General features: G+C 61.8%; 2 protein-coding genes across 11 annotated transcripts in view; one reads left to right on the forward strand and one right to left on the reverse strand.

Annotated features, from left to right (window-relative positions):
• Positions 1 to 29: 29 nt before the first annotated feature.
• On the reverse strand, positions 30 to 23,537 carry DRC3 (dynein regulatory complex subunit 3). 6 transcript variants are annotated; one of them, XR_003438086.1, is made up of 15 exons: positions 23,244 to 23,537; positions 22,784 to 22,863; positions 19,983 to 20,144; positions 17,323 to 17,439; positions 14,901 to 15,067; positions 12,230 to 12,376; positions 9,563 to 9,682; positions 8,904 to 9,016; positions 7,736 to 7,910; positions 6,810 to 6,941; positions 5,113 to 5,183; positions 3,931 to 4,054; positions 2,727 to 3,097; positions 962 to 1,093; positions 677 to 793 (listed from the first exon to the last, which is right to left on the reverse strand). XR_003438086.1 is itself a non-coding variant. In XM_027131267.1 (13 exons), the coding sequence occupies exons 2-13, from the start codon at positions 20,137 to 20,139 to the stop codon at positions 680 to 682; spliced, it is 1,569 nt and encodes a 522-aa protein (XP_026987068.1). In that variant the 5' UTR covers positions 20,140 to 22,894; positions 23,244 to 23,535; the 3' UTR covers positions 33 to 679. The 6 variants fall into 6 exon arrangements, 3 of the variants coding, with proteins under 3 accessions (XP_026987067.1, XP_026987068.1, XP_026987066.1); XR_003438085.1 differs by having other exon boundaries at positions 22,784 to 22,894; XR_003438084.1 differs by having other exon boundaries at positions 19,983 to 22,910.
• Positions 23,538 to 24,030: 493 nt separating this feature from the next.
• Positions 24,031 to 26,475, forward strand: part of TOM1L2 (target of myb1 like 2 membrane trafficking protein) — an 82,793-nt gene continuing 80,348 nt past the window's right edge. For 4 of the 5 annotated variants that reach the window (XM_027131269.1, XM_027131270.1, XM_027131273.1 and 1 more), the window contains exon 1: positions 24,031 to 24,155. In XM_027131269.1, the coding sequence (XP_026987070.1) occupies positions 24,104 to 24,155 (52 nt within the window). In that variant the 5' untranslated portion in view covers positions 24,031 to 24,103. The remainder of the gene's footprint in view (positions 24,156 to 26,475) is intronic. The other variant, XM_027131271.1, reaches the window with a different exon arrangement.

Below are 26,475 nucleotides of genomic sequence, written 5' to 3' on the forward strand. Positions count from 1 at the left end.
GCCACAACTAGAGAAAGCCCGCGCACAGCAACAAAGACCCAACACAGCCAAAAAAATATATAAATAAATGTTAAAATATATATTTTAAAAAACAAAGTAAACGGTGTTCGTTGTTTCTGGGATAAAAGCCTGGGCGAGGCCACCTGATGTGCACGTGACCTGCTCAGGGATCCCAAGGTCCTCCTAACAGGGCCACTCACAGGGCTCCAGACTGCAGGTGGGGTCTCTGGGTGCCTGGGCCCAGGTCAGGGAGCAGGAAGAGTGTGTGAGTTTGGGGCACAAAGGCCTCGGAGCTGCCAGGCCTTGCTCTCCTCCATTCCGGGGGCACTGGCCAGCTCCCCGCAGGCCCCCACCTCGCACCCTGAGTGTGCTCGCCAGGGGTACTGTCACATCCCCACCTCACGGGTGACGCCCAGCTGTGCTCTCAGCTGTGGAGGGTCCTTGGGTTCCTGCAGCCTCCGCCAAGGTGGGCTGGCCGGGCCCCCAGGCTGTGCTGGGAGCTGTACCTGGGGAAGGGTCTGGCCTGGGCCCCACGGAGGGGCGGCCGAGAGCCTAGGAGTCGCTCTCAGCAGATGCCAACTGCCCAGACGCGGACACAGAGGATGGAGAAAGGTAACCAAAGTCCTTTATTTCTCTACCTGTGAAGTTCGGGGGTCGGGGGGAGGGCTGGGCCGCAGCCCTAGTCCAGGAGGTCGCTGTACTCCAGGCTGTCCAGCTCGCTCTGCACATGGTCGACGTACTGGTTGATCTCCTTCATGCGCCTGCGGTTCCTCATGATCTCGTCCTTGTGAATCTGTGGAGCATACGGCGGCTGGCCCGTCAGGCGGGATCCTGAGCCTGCCTTCCTTACTCCGTTCCTCCCTGCTCCGGCCCTGTGTGTCTGGCGTGCGCGTCTGCCCCGGGGCGGGCCTCCAGCGTGGGGTCCTGCTGCCGGGAGACGCCTGCCCTCAGCTGCGCTCACCTTGTCCACCAGGTGTGTGCGCCAGGAGTTGACCCTGGTCACCAGCTCGTCCTCCCGATTGTCGATCTTCAGGAGGTGGATGTCGTGTGAGGCCCCGACTGCGTTAACGATCGTGTCTTTGTCAACAAAGAGCTGGGGAGCAAGGAAGCGCAGGTGAGGGCCTGGACCCGCACGAGCGCAGAGGCGGTGGAGCCAGAGGGGACGGGCCCAGCTCCCCGCAGGCGGAGGCCGTGCCCAGCCCGCATCCTGCTTCCTCCGCCCGTCTCAGGCGACCACACCGTCGGCCTGGTGGCACCAGTGCCCAGAAGGGGCCCCCGGGCAGCAGGGCAGTGCCTGGGGGGAGCGTGCCCTCCCCAAGAGAAGGCAGGGCAGCCCTGGCCACCTCGCCAAGCGTCTCCAGTCTGACTTGCCTGAAACCTGCCTGTCGAGTGGGCAGCACGAGGCCGGCCGAGGGGCACAGGGCTCCACTGACGACAGAAGGTCCCACAAACCGATGGGACTCTGCTGCCCCTCACGTCAACCCAGTCAGACCTGGGGTCCCACCTGGGCTCCTGCCTTGTTCCCACCCGCTTCCCCGCCGTGGACGACGCTGTGGGACGTGGGCCCCGCCAGGCCCGGCTGGTTCCAGGTGTTCACACGTGAACTGGCCACGTGCGCCCAGCACAGCTGCGGGTCCACATGGTCGCTTCCCAGCGCGGGGAGGCCGTCACTGGCGGCTGCTTCAGCTTTACGCAGAGGTGCTTCATGTCGCCAACGACGGCGAGGGCCCTGAAAGCTCTGTGTTGTAGAGGGCACGGGCAGGTGTGTACACGTGGGTTTTTTCTCTCCTTCGGGAGTGGTTAACCTAATGGTCTCCAGAATACAGTCTATGGATCTTGAAATGTTAGTGTCTCTGCAAAAAGAGTGTTCTGAGACCCTGCTACTAATACGCTCGCTGATGGTTAGAAACAGAAACCAGACTTTTATCGCCGAGGGCCTCATCTGAAAGCCCCTGTCCTGCCCGTGTCCACCACCCACACGCTCCCTGTCATCTCTGAGCCTCGGTTTCCTCGCCTGTGAAAGGGAACCACACTGGCACCTATGTCACTGTGTCGGCTTGGAGATTAAAGGGGCAAATACACGTGCAGAGCTGCTCAGGCAGCTGGCCCTCGGGAGGCCCTCGGTCCCTGTCAGCTCCTCGTGGTGATTCCGCTTTAGTCAGGGCTTGCTACCCCACGTTTTGTTGCTTAAGCGTAAGGAGACGGTGTAGCATCTCCTGCTACAGGTGTTCCTAAAGGACAGAGCTGATGGGCCCGCAGAGGGAGGGGTGTCCAGCGGGCTCTGCCGGCTGCCCCATGAGGCCTCCAGGGTGGCACCCGATACCAGTGCCGCCCGGGAGCCCAAGGCAGCCCCTTAGCCCAGAGGCAGAGCCCCATTACCCTGGGGCCTGGGGCCAGGGGCAGACCCAGAACGCCCACTTTGCAGTGAGGGCTCAGTGCCCGGGCTCGGCATCTCAGACTAAGGTTTGAATCCAGACTCATCCTCACAAGACGAGGTGTCCTCACAACACATCCTGGGTGTTTACCGAACTTCTCTGAGACCCTGTCTCCCCAGCTTTCCCATCTGTAGACTGGGTGGGAATGCCACTTTCAGGTGTCCTTTGGTGAGTTAACTAAGCCCATGCGAGCCCCACCCAGTCAGCAGCCTGAGTGTCCCGGGGCGCGGGAACAGGTGTCAGATGGCACCGTGCACAGCCACCCTGGAAGCACCCGCCCAGGCTGCTCACCTCCCGTTGACTTCGGGGCCTCCTTTTCTGCATGTCCCAATCCTGAGAGAGGTGTCACAGACCCCGGAGCCTTGCGTCAAAAACTCCACGACCGCTAGGTGGTCTGTCAGGCGGCTCCAGGGTGGGCTCTTGGGGTCAGCCTTCAGGCTCGGGAAGGTGACCTCTCCCTGTGTCTGGGTGTTTGAGGAGGCCCTGCCACCTTTCCACTGCCCTGGCGACTGTCTCGGCCCCTGACAGGCTGCGGAGTCGGAACTGCTGGTCCCTGCCTGCAGGACTCCCCCAGCACCTGACAGCGGGCGTGGTGAACCCGGCACCCCGGGTGGGGGCTGACCGCGGTGGGGAAGAGGCCACTCCTGCCTTCCCCGGGGGGCCTGTATGTAGTGTGAAGAGTAACCTAAGCAAGTCGACGCAAACACGATAGCTTGGAACCGTGACAGCAGCTCTGACAAGGATGAACGGCTGTGACGGAGAGACAGTGGGCCTTTGGGAAGGTGATGGGGGCCTCTCCAAGGAGCTGGGTGTGAGCTGAGATCTGAAACATGGGGAGGAGCCGGGTGCACGGAGGCCTGGGGGAAGGGTGTGTCGGGGCGGGGCTCCGCGGAGACCTTGCTCCAGGACTCACTAGGGGGAAGGAGTCCCTGGTCTCTGGCTGCTGCGTGGAGAAGAGCGGTAAGGCCAGGGTCCCGCAAAGGGCGGTGGTAGCTTGCCTTGGTGGAACGCGGAGGAGGAGAGAGGTGAGGGGGGCAGTGAATGGTGAAAGAAGGAAAGTGGGTGCCCTTCGCAGAGACACAGCCCACCTGTTGCCGGCCTCCAGCGCAGGAGACCTAGAGCCCCGCGAGCGGGCAGAGGCCCCAGCAGTGCTTCCCGCCATAGAGACTCGGGGCTGAGACGACCTTCCGGGGAAATCTCGGACCTCAACCTCTATTTGTCGCTGCCTCTCTTAGAAGGTGCCAGAAGCCCCACAGAAACGAGCTTTGGGAAAGCAACCTCTCGGTAAGTTGAAAGCACTGAATTATCACAAGCTCCTCTGTAGCTGGGCTGCACTGGGTGCCCACCAGCTGCCTTTCTTGCCCATCTCGCCTGCCCACCGCCCCTCTTGCAGATGAGGAGACTGAGGCTCTGGCAGGTTTTTCAGGCTTTACGGGGGCTGCGGGGCTGCGAATGCCTGGCGCAGGGGCCGCCCCGCCCCCGCCCCCGCGCTCACCGCACGCACGGCGTCCGGCAGGTCCTCGTCCAGCTCGCCCTTGACTATCTTCTCCCGGGTGCTGATGGCGATCTCCAGGAGCTTCTCGTGGTGGTGGTTCTCCAGGTCCCGGCACTGAGCCATCGTGCAGCGCGAGTTAAGCCGAGGCCGGGCTGGAGCAGGCCGGGCGCGCCGTCCCCTGCGCTGGGCCCCGTGGAGCCCCGCCGTCAGGGCCCTCCGACTCGCCCGCCACGCACCCCCTCGGGGTCCCTCCTGGCCCGCTCCCCTCCAGCCCTTTCTCCCTGCTGCGGCAGCCGGAGTCCCACCCGCCCCTGCTGTGCTGGCGGCTCTCACACTCTGTGGTGACCTAAAGGCCTCCTCTTGGAACCTCCTCTCCCCGTCCTCTGGGCCTTTGCACAGGCTGCCTCCTGAGCCTGCCTGGGACGCCCTCCCCACCGTTCCAGCCCGTCCCTCTGGCCCACCCTCAGGCCCTCACTGAGTGGACCCTCCTTCAGGGAGCTTATATAGCCCTGTCACCCAGCGGGACCGTGGGCCCAGGAGGGCAGGACTGGGGGGACTTCTGGGGTGGACTTCAGGGCCCAGAGTTCAGGTGGCAAAAGGTCAGGCGTGCCCCCAGTGTTGGTTCCTGACCTGACATTTAACCCATCTCCTGATAGATGATGTATTTGTCAGTGGCTTCAGCATAGAGGTCGCCCCACCCCCAGGGCATGTGCACCTGCAGTGGGGGGGGCGGGGGGGAGGGTGGATCTGGGGGTGTGGTCTCCTGGTGAAGTCACTCATTAGAGAACGGACGGGCCACGACTTGTGCCGCAAGCGGTGGCCTGCAGAGCCACGCAGTGGGCATCCAGACTTCTACTCTAATAAGACCCCTTTGTGCTGAGGGTCAGGAGGTATTCCTCGAACATTCCAAGTGGTTGGCAAATCTCCATCCTTTGAAGGTGGGCTTTTTTCCTTGGTGGCAGTGGGAGGGGGCAGGCATGTGACCCCACAGGGAGTCACCTGTAAGGGACCCCACTTAGTTGCATCCTGCTTAGCTGTAAAGAAGCTGTGCCCCTCTGTGCCTTTTGTTTAAAATGCAGGCGCCTCCCCCCAGCCCCCTGCAGGCGGGGAGCGGTGGTGCGAGCCCTGAGAGCCCCGCGGCCCGCAGCACCTCCCCGCAGAGGGACATCAAGGAAAGGATATAGGCTTTGGACGTTTTCGACAAAGAGTCCAACCAAGTCAATGATGTTCCTTTCAAACATGTTAATAGTCTCCTGGAAATGATAAAGAACGTGCATATTCAGACATGAACTCCAGCGAACTGCACCAGAGCAGAAGTTCTCCTTACCACTCAGCGGGCAGTGACCGCAGACCTGGAGGGTAAAGACCAACCACCTGACCTTCCCCAGGTGGCGATGTGAGCCGACCCTGCCTCTCCCGACGGCTGCCCCCAGCCGTCACCCTCCAGCCACTTTGCCTCGGTCACCCCCCGGGGCTTTAGTGTGACACCTTCTCCAGGCCTTTGCCTGTGCTGGTCTCTCTGCCAGGAGCCCCCCACCAACAGGCACACGCAGAGCTCACCCCGTCCTTGGGGTTCTCGGTGGCATCTGCCTCCGCCACCTCCAGAGAAACGGGAGGGTCGCCAGGAGCCAGGCTGCCTGCCAGCTCCACTACTGGGTGTAACTCAGAACGTTGTTAACTTCCCTGGGCCTCAACTTCCCACCTATGAAATGGGTTCCCTTCGCATAGTATGTGTCTCACGAGGTTGTGGTGAAGCAGAAACGGGTTTCTTCACACAAAATGCTTTGCAAGGTGCCTGGCAGAGAGGAAACCCTCGGGAATGCCGGCTGTTACCCCAGGCCTCTCACCTGCAAGTCTCCCGCCTCCCTCCCTGAGGGCACCCCTGTATTGCTGCATCTAGTGCTGAGCAAGGCGCCCGGGCCTCACCCAGAGGCCCTGGGGAGGGCTGCTACCCACTGAGCCCACAGGGTGGGTCACGCCCCTGACCTACTCTAGACTCCAGGGGCTGCAGGGTGGGCCGACGGCGCAGGGAATGCACCTGAATCCGAGGGCTATCTATAGACTGAGCTAATTATACATTTTTCAAATGTGTGTAAACCCTCTTGTAATGAAAAAAAATCGGGCCACTGAAAAGTGCGGCTCCAAAAAATCGGGCCACTGGAAAGTGCGGCTCCACTTAGTAGCCTTTTGGCAGCTAGTAAGTCACGCACAGGCTCTGGTGAATTGCGAGATGCTGACAAGGGGGTCCTCCCGGTCGGAAAGGCTGGGGGCCGCTGCCTGAGCTTCCCGATGCCCCAGAGATGTGGGGAGCGAGCGTCTGCTCTGTGATGTGCTGGGAACCTGGACGAGGCAGGCATCGGGGAGGCGCTGGCGGGGGCGGGCCACGGCAGCAGGCGGGAGGTTCTGTTGGTCACTGCTCTGCAGGCCCCAGCCTCCGCCGCAAGCTGCCTGGTAAACAAACGCGCAGGTCGGTCTGGCCGCCCCGGGTTTCACGTAGCAGCACTCCGTTAGGCTCCTCGCTCGCCCCGAGATGCAGCGACTACAGGCTGCAGTGCCGGGAGCCTTCGTTCTATCCCGGAGTGGGGGGTGAAGAGCAGGGTGCATTTTGTTTCTCGACAGCTCCTTGGGTCTAATAAAGGACTCTCCCTGCCGCGGTTCTGCACTCTTCCTAGATGGGGAGACTGTTCCAGAAGAACAAGCTCACCTCTCATGCTGCACAAGGGCCACCTGTCATCTCAACGACTGAAAAGCACCAGAAGCACAGAAAGCTTTCGTGTGACCCGCCGAGTAGCTCCCGGGAAGGTGTTCCCTCGCCAGGTTCTTGCACAGGAACCGGGCAGGGCCGTCGCGTCACGTGTGTTCCCTGGGCCCCACCTCACCTCCAGCTGCTCCACCAGCTGCATCTCCAGCGTCATGAGCACGTTGACCAGCTCGGTGATGTCCTCGCTGTGCTCCGCCATCTTTATCTCGAAGTTGGTCAGTTCAGACTCGTCTCGGATGGAGCTTAAAGTCTGGAAACAAAACCTGTGCTTTAGGAATCCACAATTAAGTGTAATTCCTGAAGTGACAGGCGGCAGTTTGGTTTTGTGGGTCGGAACTTGGATTATGGGGTCGGACTGCCCAAGTCCAAGCGTCAGCTCCACCCCCTCCACGGCGGAGGCTGTCAGAGCAGAGGCTCCACCAGCTGGTGAGTTATTAGGCGTGGAAGGAGCGATGGCTTCAGAGTCACGTGGACCTGAACTGGGACCCGACTGGGTCACCGTGGGACCTCGAGTGACTCCCGTCTCCTCGGGTGCAGGGGCAGAGAGCCTGAGCTTCACGAAGCCTGGGGATGGGGCGCTGTCTGTGAGGCCCTGGCTCACCGTGGGCTGACTCCCAGCCCAGCGGGGCTCTGCGGGGGAGGTTGGAACACAAGGTGGGCCCTGTCTTGGGGGAAGCCAGCTGGACCCCCGCAGCACCCCGTGTGCAAGTAGCTGTCAGGTTCGTCTGCAATGAGAGGTGCTCGTGGGCTGGAGAGCGCGGGGGTCCGAGCCGCACCCAGTACCAGCTGTTCACTGACGAGGGACCTGGAGGCTTGGCCGGCAGACGCAGTGTCAGCGGAGTGACCAGGAGTCACTGGGGGGCAAAGGGTATTTGTGGTCATGGCCACCCCATCTGGAGGAAGATCAGGCCCCTTGCCGGTATCAAGCCTGACCTGAAAGCAAGCGGCTTGCCCCGTGCGTCTCGGGTCGTCAGAGGCAGAGGGGCCGGGCCTCTGGCGGGTGGGCACCTGGAGGAGGGGGGAGGGGCTGGGGGCGGGGCCTACCAGCAGGTGCTTCTCCTCGAACTTGGCGATCTCATGCTTGCCCTGCTCCTGCTTTTCCTGGATGGCCTCCTGGACACACCCCATGAAGGTGTCGAGCTCCGCCTTCCGCTTCTCCTGCTGCTTCATGCCGAACTTGAAGATGTTCAGGCAGATGACGACGAACTTGTCCTTGTAGGTGAGTGGCCGTTAAGGAAGCTCACGGCTGCCTGGGGGGCGCACATGGGGTGGAAGCAGCTCCCGTAGCAGAGCTGCAGTTGGGATTTGGAGTATGAATCGGTGGTTGGGCATCTCCAGCCTCAGCCTGAGGGATTCAGGGAGGGTCCTGCGTGGTGGGGGTGGGGCGACAGAGGAGAGACCCCCCCCGGGGGACCTGAAGGGGTCAGGAACCCGGAGAAGGGGGAGCAGCCAGGGAGCTGAGCAGTGTGTGTTTTTGTCTCTGGGGCCCTGTCGTCCAGGCCGTCTTTGTTGCTCGGCGGCCACAGGTGCACAGGGAGGCTGCGGAGGTCAGGGGACCGCAGGCTCGGGGCAGAGAGCCCCAGGTTCAAGGCCTGGCCCTGCAGCTGCTTCTATGGCCTCCTCGCTGCTCTGGGCTGAGGGTCCCACATCTGCAGCGCCTGCCACACGAGGGGCGCTTAGGTGCTGAGGTCAGGCGGGGCTGCAGCCTAGGGCCGGGCTGGGCGGAGAGCTGACCCCCTGCACTCTGCTGAGCGGTGGGTGTTCAGGGGCAGGTTTCTCTCTGTGACTCGCGGCCCCTGCGTCCGTCAGCCACGGTGACAAGTGCCCATCACATCATCTGGGGGATGGGATGCAGGCTCAGCCCACAGCTCCTAACTGCACAGCCTGGACAATTCACCCTCTCCAAGCTCAGCTTCCCCAGCTATGAGAAGGCAGTTGGGGTCCAGTATAGCACCCACCCCATGGGGTGGTTGAAACAGTTTTAAATGCTGCATGCAAAGCGCACAGCAGGAGCCCACAAACAAGGTAATGAGGGTCAGAGTCACAGACACGGTCAGCCAGCCTCCATCTCTGCCAGCCTGGGCCCTGCTGACCAGATACCCGTGTGTCCCTGCGCTCACAGCCAACCTGGTTCTCGAGGCCCTGGGTGGAAAGGGAGCCCCCCGGACTCCCGCGCCCAGGCCCTGGGGGCGGCCGTGACCCGGAAGGGTATGTCTGCACGAGCTCGCCCACGCCGGGCAGGTGGGACAGCTGGCTACCCTCCACGTCCTCGGCGTACATGCTGTCAAACAGGAAGGGGCCGTTCAGCTGCTCCACGAAGGCCGCCTGCGGTCAGAGACACGGTGGGCTCCCTGGGCAGGGCCCTGCACTGGGCACCGGGGCCAAGGTCGCCCGGCCCTCGGGAAGGCAGGCTGGGGAAGGGCAGGCGATGGGCCCGGCACAGGCGGGGGTCCAGAGGCAGAAAACTGAAGGGTGCCCAGCTCGGTCCGGCCGGAGGAGAGGCACCACGGGGAGGAATGAGCTTTTCTGGCTGCCCCCCTACCCCCACCACCCCACCCCCGCCGCCAGGAACCAGCCAGGGGTCTTAAGGACAGGGGCTGCTCTGAGAGATGGTTCTGGCACAGAGTCCCCGGCCCTTGTGCTGGAGGGGCGCCTGGGGGCCGTGGGATGAGGAGGGGCAGGTCCGCGTGCTGCCCTGACTGAGGTTCTGGCAGCCCAGCAGCCCTGGGCACCAGCTATTCTCAATCAAAGGACAGGCTCTGGGGGCCTGGGCCCTGCTGACCTTCATGGCACTGGCCCATGACCGGTGGCGGCAGCATCCTGGGGCGGGGGCGGGGCGGGGCGGGGCAGGTCCTCCCACCGGTCTCCTACCTTGTGCCCCTCCAGCTCCTCCCACCGGGCCTGCTCTTCCTCCAGCTGGGCCTGCATCAGGCTCTCCTGGTGCTTCAGCTCGTCCACGCTGCACTGGTGCTTCATCTCTGCCAGCTCTTTCTGTTGGAGGATCGGGAAGCGGCATCGTCACCAGGGTCGTGGGGTCCCTCCTAGCCGCTGGCCTCTGCCGTGCTGTGGCCTCTCCAGCGTGGGCGGGGATCCCCTCCCCGCAGCCCTTGCCAAGTATTCTGAGCCTCAGGGAAATCAGTGGGGGAAGCAGCACGGGCAGGCCGAGGGTCCGTGGGACATCCCTGGGGTGGAGGCGCCCAGCGAAGACTCGGCCGCTCCCCCAGGCCTCCCTGACCAGGCTCTGGCCCTCTTGTAGGGCTGCACAAGGGAGAGGTGCAGTGGGTGCCCGAGCCACAGGCCTGGGCACGAGGTCTCAGCCCTCGGCTCTGGGCCCTGCCCCCTCCGACCCTCCTCCACCCATCCTGCGTATCCCCCTGCCTGCACTGGGGGCTGCTGGAGCCCCAGGTGACATCGCCTGTGCTAAGGCTTCAGGTACAAGCACCGCCGACTCTCTGTGCTCCAGTATCTGCTCCCCCCACCCCCGCCCCCTCCTCTCTCTCAGGACCGTGGCCTGCACGCCCTGCCCTCTCCCTCTTATGCTGTAAGCCCTATGCCAGCTTCCAGGTCCCTGAATGCTCATCACATCATGAACTCTGCTGAAAACCACAGGGTTCTTCTCCACAGGCCTCCGTCTCAGCAGGACAAGCCCTGAACCCCAGCGTCGCCCTCCTGCCTGTCTCCCCCCACAACACAGAAAGCCCCCCAAGCTCACAGCCCTCACCCGTTCGTGTGCTCTGCTGGGACTGTCCACCGTTCCTCAGGGCTGCGCCAGCCTTCAGGCCCAATGGAAATGGGGAGGCACCGCAAGAGCCTGCCCTCAGCCCTGGTCGGCCTCGGCTGGGCCCGGCTGTCCTGCTGCCTGAGCCTGGCAGCACCAGCAGGTGAGAGGCTTGGGGCTGGCCTGGGGGCAGGCAGCAGCATGGACGGGGGTTCCCGGTGCCCCTGCTTTGCGGGGCTCTGCTCTTACAACCTTTCCCTTATTACTGATCTTGGTGCTTCTAGGCAAAGCCTCTGAGATGCGGAAGGAGGCTTTGTTTCCCGCAGCACAGCGGGGGGCCAGGCTGGGCGGCCTGCCCCCTGTGGAATCTTCTGGGGAAGAGGAGAAACTGGCTGGGGAGGGGCTCGGGAACCGTGCGGTGTCCGGCTGTGCATGGTTTTTTGTTTTTGGGGGTTTTAAAAAATATTTATTGTATTTATTTGGTTGTGCTGGCTCCTTAATTGCAGTACGTGTGCTCCTTAGTTGTGGCGTGCAAACTCTTGGTGGCGACATGCACGTGGGAGCTAGTTCCCTGACCCGGGATCGAACCTGGGCCCCCTGCATTGGGAGCTCGGAGTCTTAACCACTGTGCCACCAGGGAAATCCCTGTGCACGCTCTTATGATGAGTGAAATACACCCCAGCAGCTATTCCAAGCATTTGAGCCCACGCTGCCTTTCAAATTATTGTCTAAATGCAAAAAGTAAGACTTGAGCGTCTTGGGACTTCCCTGGTGGTCCAGCGGTTAAGACTCTGCGCTCCCACTGCAGGGGACCCAGGCTCGATCCCTGGTCAGGGAACTAGATCCCACGTGCCGCAACTAAGACCCGGAGCAGCCAAAAAAAGTAAATAAATATTAAAAAAAAAAAAAAAAAAGACTTGAGAGTCTTGGAATTCAAGATTTCAGATTGTTGTCCTGTTCTGGGACAAGAGAAGGCCATGGTCGGAGGAGGGGCAACTCTCTGGGCACCCCGACCCCGGCTGTTCTCTGTGGACCCCCCAGGAAGACACCTGTGAGTGGAGGGCTCCACGCTTGGCAGGCAGTGTGGCAGCCAGGATGGTACCGTCAGCACCGAGACCCGGGGCCCAGCCGCCCTCCCTGCTTCCACTGGGCTCTCCCTGAGCCCCACATCACCTCAGGCCCCACCCAGGCACAGGCTCCTTTCTCCCAGGAAGGGCACCAGCTCCCAGGGAGAAGGGTGGGCAGGTCCCTGTCCCCCACTGCCCACGCTCAGCACGCAGGGATATCCCGGTCCTGCCGCCAAAGGCCTCGTGTCGGGCGGGGTTCTTTTGTCCAGGGGGCAAAGCACCCACAAACGTCATGCTGCAAAGGACGGAAGCTCACAGCAGGGGAGTAGGATAGAGGCAGGGGCGGTCAGGCCAGGCCGGGCAGTGCACTGGGGAGGGGGGCTTCCTCCCGGCCCTGCTGCCAGACCGCCGGGCCCAGCTCCCCGCTCAGCACCCCGGCCGCGGGGGGCCTCTCTCTGGGGCCGGTGCCCTCGGCTCAGAGGGCGCTACCGTGAGCTGTCGTGGCATGGAGGCGAGTCCTGACTCTGCCCTGAGCTGCTGACCCCGCTAGTCGCCTACCCTCACTTGGTCCCCCGACTTGTTCACCCAGAAAAGCAGACGGCGGCCTCGAGGTGGGAGGTGGCACGACAGTGATGGGGGCAGTAAAGGCACCGCGAGGAGGGCCGCCCTGCGCTCCTCCTGTGGACGCGCCCCTCCCCAGACCCGGGGCCTGCACGCTGACCCGCGGAGCTGGATGCACGAGGGCCACGCTACCATGTGGTCGTCGATGCGCTGGAAGTCCAGGTACACCAGGTCGGGGAGGTAGGCACAGATGAACGTCCTGTAGTCCTCGGCCTCGGCGACCGGGTTCCCCGAGAGGCTGAGCGTCCGCAGGTCCTTGAACCGCCGCAGGTAGATGATCTGGGGGAGAGGGGGGTCGCCTGGGTCCTCTCTCCGTCCTCTGCCTGCACTGGGCGGAGCCACGAGGGAGGAACCATGGGCTTTGCCCAGGACCCGTGGACCTGGGTCCCCATCTCCTCTTCTTAAGGTGGGTGCAGGGATGTGGTGCATAGGTGTTGAGAGGACCGAATGCCACACGCTGTGAGGGCCTCCACCTGCTCCCGTGATGCCCTGGCTGTGCCCATCACTGCTGCTCTCAGAACGGGCGGCCTTTTCCAACTGTAAAGTGCTGTGCAAGGCCCAGCGCTCCTAAATTCAACGGAACCTGATTTACAGTTGGCCTGGACCAACTGGGTGGCAGCTAGTGGGATGTCCACTGATGGCCGTTTATTCTTCCTATTGTTAGTAACCGGGGGAAAGTCAGCGAGATGCCCGTACCTCATCTGACCGCAACTCCTGTGCTTTCCTGAAGGAGCGTCTTTGTCATTTGTTTATTTGTTCAACAAAGATCACTAAGCACCTACCAGGCCTCAGGTACGTGCCAGGCCTTAGGGACACAGTGGGAACAAAGCCCTTATGGCAGGAGCTGGCACTGTAAGGCAGGGGACAAGAATGTTTTAAAAGTAAGTAGAATCATTGCTGTTTGGTGTAAGTGCTAGAAGAACTCAAAGGGGGAGGGGGTGGAGAGGGGGCCTTAGGGACCATGACGGGGGGGTTTCAGTTAGGACTGAGGCCTCTGAGGCCTGAGGGAGCAGCCAGGGAAGAGCAGGGGCCAGTGCATTCCCAGAAGCAAAACCAGCACAAGCAAAGGCCCTGAGGCAGGAAAGAGTGTCCTGTACCAGGCACTCAGCAAGGCCAGGGGAGGGAACGGAGCGTCCACAGCAGGGCAGGGCGTGGCCTGAGAGCCAGTGTCCCCTCCACGCCCAGGCCTGGACCTGCGTCCATTAGACTCTGCAGTGTCCGAGGGGCAGCAAGCCAGAGGGGATCTGCTCGCTGTGGCCCTGGGTACTGGACCGACCCAGGCAGGAACAGCTCAAGACACTCAGAAAGGTTTTCACAAGCAAGATTTGGGGCTATTGGGTGTGCCCTTAATCTGAAAATTCCTGAATAAGCATCATTTCCTGTAGAGCTCTCCTGTGCCCGGTCCTGTAGCAGCCGCTCAGCCCTAACTGACTCAGCCCTCACACCGGCCTGCCCCGCAGGCCACCGCTATCCCGTACAGATGGGCACGCGGGCCCCCGGTGCTGAGTCCCTGGCCCAAGGCCAGGCGGCCAGGAGCCTGTTAAGCCTCAGCTCTCCACTTACATCTCCCTCAGCTGTCCTGTGTGCCCCCGCCCCGCAGGGCAGAGGGCAGCTGAGCAATCAGGTCTTGAACACTGGCAAGAGGTGGGCTGGGTTTACCACCTCCCAGGGGCATGCAGGGCAAACCTCCCAGACCACACGGCCTCCGGGTCCGGCCCTCAAACACAGGTGAGCAGCCGGCACCTGACCCGCCCCAGGCCTTTCACCTAAACCGCCTGGCCCGCCCGCCCCTCTGGGCTTGGTCGGGTGGCTGAGGGCGCATCACACCGAGGGACACCGTGGGAGAGATTTCTCCTGCTCTCTGTCCTGCTAGCTGTGGACGAGGAAGACTGCGGCCTGGACTGCTGGGTCACAGCCACAAGGAGCATCAGCCCAGGCCGACGCTAAGGCCGGCTGAGCCGAGAGGTGGGTCGGCCCCCTCCACGCAGCCCCCTGCTCCGGCCTCGGCGGTGGCTGTGATGGACGCGGCTGCAGCGCCCATCTCTCCCCTGCTCTCCGAGCCCCACCTGCAGCGAGGCCGGGAGGGAGTTAATGCTGGGACGTGGCTCAGCCGCGGGGACAGGACTGGGGCTGGGGCTTGGGCCCCGGCACTCAGGTGTTCACTTCTGCACGCCCGCCCAGTGGCACGGAGCCCCCATCGCGCACGGCGGCAGTCTCTGTCACACACCTGCACGGTGGCTGTGGTTGCCCCGGGGTCACCCAGCTTCCTGAGGTCACCCCGTGGCACCCAGGGCCCTGCCCCGGCCCTGCTGCCAGCTCACAGGGAGTGTTGGCAGGGCGAGCGTCTCTGGTCTGCAGGCAAACCTCCATCCCTGCTACACTCATTCGTGCAGGGGTGAGGGGGTGGGTGTTCCTTCTGAAACGCAGGCCTGCCCTGGGCACACACGGCATAGAGCCCCCCACAGCTCTCCTCTGCCGCTCTGGCTGCCTGGCCCTGGGCACCGCCCTGCACCCACACCCCGACCCTTCCAGTGACCCGGGGCTGTTGTTGGTCTCTGTCCCCAGTGAGCACGAGCCAGAGGCCCCACGGCCGAGGGGGCCCCACCCCAGCAAATGTCTGCTGAGTGAGTGCGGGGACAGGGAAGGAAAGATCCCACCGGGGCAGGGGCACAGACGGACCCGCACGTGGGCTCTCGTGGCCTAGGCTGGTGTGTGAACGTCATCCAGTCTGGAATTCTGGCCTTTCTGGGACAAGGGGAAGGTTGGAGGCTCAGCCCGTGGCCCCCCCGGCACCCTCGCTCACGTTCGTCATGTTGCCGATCTGGTTGTTGCCCAGCGACAGCACCTGCAGCTTGACCAGCGCGTCCAGCGAGTCGATCTTGGAGATCCGGTTGTTGAACAGGCTCAGGTCCTCCAGGTTCACCAGCGTGTCCAGCCCCTCGATGGCCTCAATGTTGTTGAAGGACAGGTCTGGAGGACGGCTCCGGGTTAGGGTGACTGTCCTAAATCCAACCCCCCCCCCGCCCCCCGGCTCTGCTGCCACCTTCCCGGCCCCGGACTCGGGCGAAGGCTTGCGTCTGTGCGGCCCTCGTTCTGGGATGGAAGCTCCCTGGTGGGTCGGGGCATCGCACCTTGGGGTGGGGGAGACCCGCGCGGGCCGGGCTGCCCCGAACTCCAGGCCCAGCGCCGGCTGAGACCTCAGGAGCCCCTCTAACCCAAGTTCCTCATCTTTGGGAATAAAACTGCTTTTCTGCCACCACGGGTTTGGGGGTTTGGTTGGGGTTGGTGTCCTTGAACACCGTTGGCCCAGAGGCCCAAACTGGGAACTTTTCAAGAGCTTCAGCTAAAGCCCTCAGTGTAAAGGGGGCTCAGGAAGTCAGTTTGGCCTCCCTGGCACCTCAGGGGACACTCACCCGGGACACTCTCCCTACGCCAGGCCCTCCCCGGGCGTTTCCTCGTTTGTCATCGCCTGCATCTTAGGGCTGAGGGAGCCAAGATTCAAAGGGGCCTGGTGGTCACGTGCTCACGATCAAGAGCACGTAAGGAAGGTAGGGTGCAGAGGGCGGAGGGAACGCACAGAACCGGCTAGCACGCTGGCAGAGCGGGACCTGAACTGGGTCAGCCTGCTTCCTTTCGCTCCTGCAGCCGGGCCCTGCTCTTTGCAGGCGAGCTGGTAAACGTTTAACAAGGGGGTGGGCGCGGGCAGCCCTGATCTGTAGCTCTTGCTGACTTCGGTGGTGTAAATGCTCCCACTGTGGCCAATTTCAAGCTACCAACAGGACGGGCCTGAGCGTAAAGCTGGGACAAGATGTGGACAGTCAGCTTCTGGGGGCAGTGCCAGCCGGCTCCCGCTCGCCCCCGGCGCTGGGACAGCTGACCAGGCCACCAGCCGGGCCTGTGCTGGCAGGTGGGGGCAGCGCACGTGGCTGGACAAAGGCAGCCTTCTGACTCTCTGAGGGGCACCTGACCTCTTGCCAGAACTTTCCCCTCCGGCTCTCTCGCCCCCCCGCCCCAGAACACTGGGCATCACAGGGGCATCTCACGGGGACCCGTGACCCTTGTTTTATGTCTGCGAGACTGCAGGGCCTGGGAGCTCTTGCCTAAAAGCAGGGCCTTCAGAGGGGGTGAGGCTCAGGGTCTAGGCTGACCCGTCACCTCTCCTCCTCCAGCTCCTGGTGGTGCAGGTGGGCCGCCGAGCCCGGGACTCAGCATTAATGGGTGCTGGGCTGCCAGGAGGGCTTGTCTGGGTGAGACCTGGGCCCGGCAGTCAGGAGACCTGGCTCTGGGCTGCTCTGCTGCCAGTACGTGCAGCTCCAAGTCCACCAGCCCCTCAGCCTCTGCACCCGTGAGATGACACTGTAATCCTGCCCCGGGGGGGTGCTGTGGTCTGGCGGCCATCCTCACAACCACAGCTGCGTGTCCTGCAAGCTGGGAGGGGCCTCGATGCCCCAGGCTGCCTGTATTGGGAAGCAGCCTGACAGGATGGAGGGGACGTGGCTTTGGGATCAGACAGGCGTGGGTCTCGTCCCAGCTCTGCTGCGTCTTGGTCACAGAGCTCTGGGCGGTGCCCCGGCCTCTGGAGCCCCTAGGGTGACTGGGAGGGCCAAAGAAGCCCTCTCAGTGGGCTCGGGAGCTCCCAGCCGGCCCCACCCCTAGTTAGGTGCCCACTGCCAGACGTGAGGGTGCTGCCCGAGGCCGGCAGGTGGACGCAGTTCGGCAAAGCCCCTGCTGCCTTGGCAGTGAGGGCTGGACCCCTGGAGTCAGGTGAGCCCCCTGCTCGCTGTGACCTCAGTTTGCTCCCGTCTACAGTGGGGTCGCTGTGCGGTTAGAAGGCCTCACACGGAAAGCGCACGGGCCGTGCCTAGCAGGTAGAAAGTGCTCAGCGCACGCTAGCATGGGGATGGTTAGTTCTGGTTTGATCTGGGCCCCCCAAATAGCAGGGGCCTCAGTTATCTGTCACCCTGAGTCTAGAGTACCTAGACGGAGTCCAGGCTGCTGCCATGAGCCCTCCGGACTGGGAGGTTTGACAGCTGGGGCAGATGTTCTGCCCTGTGGTGTCCAAGCACATACGTGCTGAGCTTTGCCCAGTGCAGGCCCAGGCTTCCTTCCTCCCAGCAGATGGAGCTCCTGCTGCCCCAGGGCCGCCACGGGGCTGGCAGGGAAGTTTACCTGGGGGGCAGCCTCGGCAGGCATCACTGGGGGCTGGGGGACGCGCGGGGGCTCACCCAGCCAGACCAGGTGTATGAGGTTCTCCAGGCCCTCGATCTTCTCGATGATGTTGTTGTCCAGCTGCAGCTTCCGCAGGTTCTCAAACTGCCAGAGGTTGTCGATGCGGAGGATATCTGAAACGATGTTGGACACGCTTTGGCTGGTTCTGGCCCGGGTCAGGGTTAGGGTATAGTTCCAGGGTCTTGGGGGCCGGATGACTGATGCTGACCGTGGGAGAGGCCCCAGAGCCCCGCTGCCTTCCCCGGAGCGCAGGGAGCCCTGGAGGTGTGGGCCCAGCTCCGCGGAGCTCGGGGTCCCTGTTGGTGCTGCCGTCCGGGGCCACCACAGGGACGGGTGGGCCCGCGCAGGGTGGAGGGGGGCAGGGCCTTCAGGGCGGGAACTCACAGGGCTCCCCCTCGGAACACCTGGGCTCAGGACACAGGGCACGGGCAGGGCCCCCCAGGGTGACAAATAGAACTGAGGCTGCAGGGGTGGCCAGTCAACTAGTGGAGCCGTTTGGAGGGTGCTCTGGCCACATGGACGGAAATAGTTAATGTCTGTGCCCACTGACCCTGCAGTGTCTCTACCTGGAATCACACGCTGTGCCAGTGCCCGAGGATGAGGCCCCGAATGTCCATATACGGGGAGGGGATGAATCGCCCCACAGAGGCAGATCCTGACGTCACTCAAGTGCCTGACCCCACGGCCGCTGAAGACCACCCCCCTGGTCAGGCAGCCGACCCATCCCCTTGCTCCTGAGCCAGGCAGAGCTTGGTCTCTGTCTCGGCTGCCAGGAGCTCTGAGTAATGCTTAGTGTGACAAGCACACACTGTGTGTGTAAAACTCTAGAGGCCTGACCTTGTCCCCGGTTCTCTTAGAAACCACAGAGAGCTGTTGTTTACATGCCCCTTTTTCTATGTTTGCTTCTATAATGATTCCCAAAACATAAAGTTAGAGTATGCCCGTTAAAAGAACTGAAATAATATAGAAGTGAAAGGAGTAGAAAAATAAAGAAAAAAGCCCTTAATAGCCACACATTCGGGGCAGCCGTTTCAACATTTATTCAGACAGGCAGGCACCCCTCCCAGCTGCCCACCCCAAGCTGGGTCTCGGTGGGGGTGGTGGGCAGCATTTCCCTGACCCAGGGCCCTGTCCCTCCCGGTCCCCAGGGCTGCCTGGGATGGAGTTTGTCCCCCAGCTCTGTGGTCACATTTCCTGGAATGACACCAGCCCCACCTGTGCTTCTGGGGCAAGGCCCAGCCCCGCCCCCGGATCTCCTGGTCTGGATTTTGCTTCTCTGGCCCTGGCCTTAGACCGACGGCCTTGGCTGTGATTGACCGTGCAGACACCAGCCCTGGGCGGCTCCCCCACTCCTGGGCGCCCTGCCTGGCGCACCTGTGTGCTGGCTCTGCTCTAGGCCTCAGCAGTTCACGTGGAAAAGCCCGAACGACACGAAAGAGCCAGATGTACCTGACAGCATGACAGGGCTGCCCAAAAAGCCCATTCAATCTTCAACACAGACACGGGATCTGCCTCTGCTGCCACTGGCTTGGTGCAGCCTGTTGTCACGGCTCCCTGACCCTCCTCTGCTCAGGACCTCCCTGGGCTCCTGCCTCACTCACTCAGAGCCAGACGCCGCCTTTCGGCCCCCGAGGCTGATGCTAGCTGATCCCTGCCTGACCACACTGCACCCCACTCCCCTTCTCTCCTCTCTTGCCTCTACTTCTCTCAACAGCATACGTGTCCCCCTCCCTCGAAGGTCAGCTCCACGAGTCCCTGGTGCGCAGAGCAGCGCCCTGCACGGGACAGGCAGTGGGGGAGGGGCAGCAGAAGGAGGTCTGAAGACCACTCCGCCTCCCCTTTAGCCCTTTCCCGCCGAGAGCCTCAGGGCCCTCCCTGCTCTGGGCGGCCTGCGGGCTCCATGAGGCCGGGCCGGGCCTGCCGTGCGCACCACATCCCAGGGCTGACTCAGTAGCCCCTCGTGGTCACTGGGTGACCCGGCAGGCCAGCGTGGAGGCCCAGGACACAGCGGGAGCGTGAATCAGCCCGGTCCCTCTGCTGTGACCGGCCTGCGCCGGACATGAGGGGTCACGGGACCCCCGCCCACCCATCCTGCTTCCTCACCTATACCCTCCGCCAGACTCGCGGGCCTCCTTTAGTGAGCCGGGCACTGGGCCTGTGCTGTCTGGTCTCGTCTTCCCAGCCAGTGCCTGAGACACGGATTCCGGTCACCCCGGTTCACAGGTGGGGTGCTGAGGTCCTGCCTGATCCCAAGCCACATCTCCCCCCAGGCTGTCCTGCGACCTGGAGGGGACCCCCCCTTCTGTTTCCAGTCCCTCCTCTGAAGCTGCTCCCCCAGCACATGGCCCTCCCCCGACCCCGCACCTTCCTGGCCACGTGGACCACCCTCCTAGGTCCCCCCCACCTTTGGGGACCAGCGTGGCCTCTGGGGGTCACTTAAGACTTGGAACGGGAGGATGTTGCCTTGCTTTGTTCTTACTCAGAACTGGGAGTGTTGTGGCTGTCCAAGTGCTGCCCACACTCCGTGTCAGGCTCTAACGCCGCCCGTGCTGGCACCGCACCTTCCGACCAGGCAGCCCGGATGCGACCGCGGGCCGCGGCCCACGCATGGAATCGGGGAGCCCTGCGCCTGCCCCGCCCCACCCAGGATACGCACTCTGGAAGTCCAGCTGCAGGGACAGGACGTCCTTGAAGAGGATGCCCTCCTGCTTGGCCAGCTGCCCAGCCTCGTCTCGCGGGCCCTGCTCCCCAACGGCCAGCTTGAGCATCTCATCATCCATCACCCTGGGCTCCACGTCGCACAGCCGGTTCATCCTCCCTGGAAAACACCACGTCCCTCGCCCAGGCCGCTGCTCCTGCCTCCCTTTGAGGGCGGGGTCTGGCTGGGGTCCTTCCACGGCATCGTGGGGCAGCGTGGCGGCCACGGCACTCTGAAGGCGGCCCCCTCCCGCCCTTGGCTGCTGTACCCGGGCTGCTCCGGGGCCTCTCTGGACCCCCGCCCGCCTGGCCCCACGAGCAGGCTGTGTCACCACCCCGGCCCCGGTGTCCACACGGCTCTCTTCGGCCTGTGGAGCTCAGCTGTGCGCACAGCCGTGGCCACCTCAGGCCTCTGGCTTTCTGCGCCCGCCCTCGTCGGGTTTCTTGGCACCAACCACCGACCACAATCCTCGGAGGCCCCCCTTCCCTGAGAGGCTCACCCCCCCCAGGTGGCCATGTCTGTAAGCTCCCCGCCCTCAACCGCAGCTGCCCGGCGTGTGGCCACTGGTGGACACCAACCCAAGCTGGTCATTCGTGTCCCCCTCCCCCCCGAGAGACGTGAGCTGCGGCCGGAGGACAAAGTGCCCATCAGAGCTGGCCAGGTGCATGGTGAGTGAGAGAGTGAGAGGGCCTGGGGCAGATGGACAGACAGAAGCAGAGATGAGAATCTGATCCAGCAATAAAGGTGAAAGGATGGACAGGCTGACACAGAGGCTGCCTTCTCCTCGCTGGCTTCCTGGCCCCTCCTGTCCCGACCCCAGGCCCCGGGAGTGTCCTGACTTCGCACATTAAATCCTCTTTTCGTTAAACTAACCCCAGGAGGTGTCTGTTGCTAATGGTCCAAAGGGATTTGGCTGAGACGCTACGGGGGGTCTGTGGGGTGGGTCAGTCACGGGCAGACCTGGGCTGCTGTTCGTGGCCAGACAGAGCCGTGGCCCTGGGCAGCCTGACCTCACTTCATCGTTGCCAGCTGTCTTAGTGAGAACACCCAGAAGGGCTGGACCCTGCAGGAGGGCGCGCGCCACTGGAAACTCCCCAATTCTGCCTCCGAACCCTCTGCAAACTCAGTTCTCCCCCTACTTTCCACTCCGTTCTCACCTTCTGCCTTGGCCCCTGCGTCCCCACAGCCAGGCCTCCCTGCCCCACTGGTCCCTGATGCTGGGCAGCCCCACATTCTGCCTTTCATTCCACCGAGCGCTACTGGGGACACTCCTGACATTGGGCGAGCCAGGGTGGGCCTAGCCATCCTGCACCTGGTCTCCAAGACGGCCCACCTCCCCTCCCCGTGCCGTGCAGCTTATGCAAATGTGCATCTCCTGTTTCTGGAGTGTCCATGACCCGTGGTCCCAGGGCCTTTAACTTTCACGGGGCCTTTCCTCCTGCCCCCACCTCCGCCCCCCGCCCCCTTCTCCTCTGGTTCCTTCCTGCCTCCCAGTCTCTGCTCCATCCCCTTAGGGTGACTGACTCAATTCCCGAGGACGTTTCCAGTCCTCCAGCTCCCCGTCCTCTGAAACAATTTTTTCTGAGATTTCACATAACTTGACACCAACTTGTCTTTGGGGAAATTTTAACGTGCTGCATTTAGCAGATGTTACCTGAAAGTGTTTGTGCTTTTTTTTTTTTTTTAAAGAAAAGTGCTGTACTTTGGGAAAGGATGCTTAACTCTGATTTCAAAACTTTGGCTGACTTCTCTTCACTCCCACCCCACCAGGGTCTGGCCCCTGTGACAGGTCAAGCCTGCTTTCCATCAGGCCCAACAATCACCGAGTGATGTGGAATGGTTGTGTTTGTTACACACACAAGGGCAGGACTTGCATCCTTTGGCAACTAACTTCGCCTTCCAAGCCTTTGACCTCCCACCTGTAAAAGATGGGTAACTCTTCCCTCCTACATTTGTTTAAGATCATTCATTTAGTCCACATACGTGTAATGAGTAGTCACTACATGCTGTGAATAAAACCGATCTCCTTACCTCTGTTTCAGACCTGAATCAGACAATTATACAAATCTTTAATTACAAACCATAACAAGTGTGTAGGTGTAGGGGACTGTGACAGCATACATGCAGGGACCTGTGCTGGCCAGGGGAGACCCCGCTGAGACCTGGAGGATGAGCAGGAAAGAAGGAAAAGGGGTCTGCGTGGTGAGGGTCCTGAGGTGGGAGAGGAGGAGACAGGTTCCACTGTGGCTGAAGCGATGCAAGCCTGGAGAGGCCTGCAGGAGTGTGGCGGTTATCCTAGGATCCCCGGGAAGCTCCTGGGGCTTACTAAGGGCAGTGACATGATCAGACTTTCATTTTAAGAAGCTCATTCTGGCTTGTAGTACCAAGAACAGCAAGAGTCGTGAGGCGAGAGGTGGCGGGGGTGGAGGTAAGATGTGGATTTTAGAGACCTCTAGGAACTTAGTTTACATGAAGGACTGATTCTCCGCAGTTTTCAGGTAAGAAAATGGAAGCAGGTTAGAAACGTCAAGTTACATGCCCACGTGGATACATCTAGTACATGGCAGAGGCGGGAGGACAGGCCTCCAGGGCCCATTTTCTTAATCACGACTCAACTGTGCCCAGGCACACTGCGGATCATTGTCACAGTTCACACAGTTTCTCACAGCTGTTCGGGGTCGGGGCCAAAACCCCAACATTCCTTCCCAAGGGGGTTTTATCAGTAATTCACCACCCAGCCCGGGTTGCTATTGACTTGCCTGACAATAGTGTTGTGGTGGGCGGGGAAAGCAGCAGAGAACCTTACACCTCCTCACAGAGAAACAGATCCTGAATTGTCCTGCGAAACAAGACCTTGGGATCAACTGGACCTGGAAAATAGAGCGCCTATTGGCCGTGAATTAATAAGAGAAACCCCACCCTTTACTGAGTGCTCACTCCGAGCTAGAGCACGTTCATGATCAAATTACAGGTCAGCTCTGGGAGCCATTAGAGAAGGGAGCCCTAATGCCCTGATTTCCCAGACAGGGAAACTGAGGCCCGGGAAGGGAGCTGCTGACAAGGGACAGACATGGACCCGGGCATCCACATTCCAAGCCAAAAGCCTTCACCAAGAGGAAGTCTAGGTCTAAGGAAGAGGAACAAGTTAGCAGCATTGAGAGGTCGGATAGAGGGTCAGTAATGCCCTCCTGAAGAAGCGTCTATCGCTGGGCCGGGTACCTCTCTCTGGCCCGGAGGCCGGGGGTGGGACCTCAAAGGTCTCTTGGGGGCATGCGCCCGGAGGGAAGGCTTCCTCAGCTTCTCTCCCCACAAGGCCTGAAGGCCCCGGATCGGCGTGCGGCCGGCAGGGGCTGCCAGGGGCCGCGTCCTCTCCTCTAGGTGGGGCGGCCGGCGGACTCCTCCGGGAAAAAAGACTCCTCCCGCAGCCTCTCGGCCACGGGCTCTCAGAGTCGCCGGCACTGTCCGCCGCCTGCGCCTCCTCGCTGACCCCGGTTGCTAGGGGAACCAAGCGCCGCGCTCCTTTGCTAGGGGGAAGTCAGGGAGTAGACATCCAGGGTTAAAGTTGACGCCCACGTGATCACATTTCTGGGCGGGGAAAGCCTCCCAGAACCAACTAGCCAGAGGGAAAACAAATGCTTGTCCAATCAGCACTTTCTAAGGGAGAGGAACTTACTAGCTCCGCCCTGCCCCCGCCCCCTCTTGAGTGACTGACTCGACTCTTGTCCAGTAATGTTAAGGACTCCCTGGATTGACCAATACATAAATGAATCAAAATACACAGACTCGCGTTGGGAGGCGGGCCAGGGGAGGTGACGGAGATTCCTGTGACCTAGGTCACCGCCCCGCCCAATCGGACGCCGCGGGATGGGCGTGACTTCGCGGAAGGAGCTGTAGGGGCCAATCGGAAGAGGGCATGGCAGCCATCGCCCAATAGACGCCGGGGGGGCGGGGCCAGGGGCAGGCACCGGCGTTCCCGAGGGTGGGGCCGGGGCAAGTGTCAGTCAGGCAGGGAACGCCGCTGGGGACGCGGAGACCCGGCGGCTGACGCGCGCGGGTTGCTACCGAGCCGTCTGCCCAAGATGGAGTTCCTCCTGGGGAACCCGTTCAGCACGCCGGTGGGGCAGTGCCTCGGTAAGGCCCCCACGGCGGCGCCCCGAGGCCTGGGCGGTGCTCCGCGCGTCCCTGCGCTGCGGGGCCCAGTCCTCCGCCCCGGCCCGGCCGCCGCTTTCCCAGCGGGCTCCGTGCCTTGGGCCCGCCCGGCGGAGCCGCCCTCGGCGGGGAGCGGGAGGCCGGGCGCGCTCCTGGGGAGGCTATCGGGGGCGGGGGCGGCCGTGCCGGCTAACGACCGGAGCCCCGGCCGGGGAGCCTTGCCGCCGACTCTCCCCGTGACCTTGTGCGAGTCGCTGCCCTGTCGGGTCTGGAGTTCCGTCTGTCAGAGGCGGGGGTCCTGATGTCCGTGGTGCTGCTGTCTGCACGGTGACTGTCGCTCCCCTGCGCTCTTGAGTCTGCCAGCGGTGAACCCTTCGGTGGCAGATAGAGGGTTACTCGGCAGTTCTAATCCTGTGGGGGGCTCGGAAAGCCCGAGGTGCAGGTGAAGGACCACCAGAGGGCCCGCCCTATGGAATTTCCTTACTGAAAAAGCAACGTGCCTTTTCACCCAAGGTGGGCGCTCATGCCAAGTGTGATCAGTCTAGAATGTTGATCGGTTTCTTTTAAAACTGGGTTCCTCCTGGTTGGTGGAAGGACTGGTGAAAGGTCTTTCATGAGCACGGACCTTTGGAGTCCTTATGGGCTTGGCTGGATTAGGCTGTAGTGATTTGTTTATTTCCTGCTTTACTTATAAATGTCCAGCTTACTTTTCAGCCTTTAGTGGGGCCTGTGAAATTATTGAGGCCTCTCGCGTTGGCTAACTGGCATTTGGGAGCCTTTCTTTTCTCTGTAGTGTAGCGTCTCTGATGAGGGGTGATGGGCCCTGGAGAGTGTTTCCCCACCTTTCTCGAGGCTCCCACCCCCGTTCTTCTTCCTCAGCTGCTCTTTCACTGCATCCATGTTCCAGAAACTCATTTCTCAGTTGGGTATTGAATTCCAGTCAGCTATGAGAGGGAGCCAGTAAACTTGGGGAATTTTTTTTTCTTTTTCTTTTCTGTCTGCTTTACAGTAGGAGACTCTGTTACTACCTTTGAAATGCCAAGGTAGTTGATGAGGGGTATAAGTTAGAGGGGACTTTAAAACATACAAACGTAAGGGATGTACAGGTGTATAGCAAGGGGAAAGAGCATGATGCTTCTCTCAGGAAGACCTGAGTTGAATTTTGCTTCGCCCGATTCAACTGTGGGACCCGAGAAAATTGTGCGGCCCTTCTGAGCCTTAGTTTGCTTGGTGGGGGGCGGAGATTGATTCATCCCCACACTGGAGAGGCTGTGTGGGACAGCGGGCCCATCTGTGATCAGGCCCCGCGTCCACCGTCCCGTGGACAAAACACTTGACCATGAAGAGGATGGAGCCTCCTCATTGCCAGTCGGCCAGCAGGCCAGACCTCGGTAATTTCACAGCTCAGTTCAGATAAATGACTAGAGGCCAGAGTGAGTATCTAACGTGTCTTCTGTGCTGTTGTGACGGTGTAAAAGCGACTCTCACGGCATTTAGTGCTGTTAGTGTTCTTTTAAAAGTATGTGCTGGGGGTTGGTGGGAGGGAGGGGGTGCAGAAATAAAACAACAGCGACAAAGCTAATGATCACGAGCAGAGGTGCACCTCACGCGGAGCAGTTCCACAGCCGTCACTTGCTCCTCACGGCTGCGCTGCGAAGTAAGCTTTACTGTCCTTCCCACTTTAGAGATGAGGAAACTGAGGCTCAGCGAGGTGGAAGGATGGCTCAGCCGGTCAGAGGGAGCTGGGATTTCATAGCCGTCCTGGTGCTCAAGGGGTTGAGGGGGTCAGGAGAGGGAACAGAGATGCGTGGGACAATGTCGACCGACAGGAGGCCACGCAGTGCCGGTGCTCGTGGGCACCGTGAGTGCTGTCAGGACGCCACTGCGCCCAGAGGAGCTGCGGCCTGCGCCTGGCGTCTTGGAGTCAGAGGGCCGTTGGTGAGGATGGGTGGGAACTGCACCGGCAGAGAAGAGGCCCCCTGTGCCTGGGGACAGGTGGAGGAGGCGGGCAGGGGGCGTGCGCACCTCAGCGGTCCCCAGTCCGCGTGGAGCAGAGGTGGCTGTGGGGAACAGGGGCAAGTTGGGTTTGGGCCCAGGATGGAGCCCTGTCCTGGGTGGGTGGCATCAAAGGCCACATTCTGTAGCTGACCACAACTGTTAGTCTCTCTGGACCTCATTTTCCTTACTCAGCAGCCGCTGCGGCTTCTCCCTAAACCATTCCCTCAGTCCATTTCAGCAGGCGTTTTGAGTGCGTATTGGGTACCAGGCCCCAGGATACAGATATTAAAAAGCTGCTCGGAGG

This window comes from Aethalodelphis obliquidens, unplaced genomic scaffold (assembly GCF_003676395.1).
Source record: "Aethalodelphis obliquidens isolate GAN/ISIS:26980383/991018 unplaced genomic scaffold, ASM367639v1 scaffold38, whole genome shotgun sequence".
Lineage (NCBI taxonomy): Eukaryota > Metazoa > Chordata > Mammalia > Artiodactyla > Delphinidae > Aethalodelphis > Aethalodelphis obliquidens.

Bases quoted from the DNA above. Each gene is read 5' to 3' on its own strand.
- DRC3 (XM_027131265.1), bottom strand. From the start codon at position 20,139: ATGAACCGGCTGTGCGACGTGGAGCCCAGGGTGATGGATGATGAGATG. The intron at 4,055-5,112 runs ATATCCTTTCCT...CTCGCGCTGCAC, and splicing joins GTCGAAAACGTCCAAAGCCT to GATGGCTCAGTGCCGGGACC. The intron at 3,098-3,930 runs GTGAGCGCGGGG...CACTACATACAG, and splicing joins TGCCGGACGCCGTGCGTGCG to GCCCCCCGGGGAAGGCAGGA.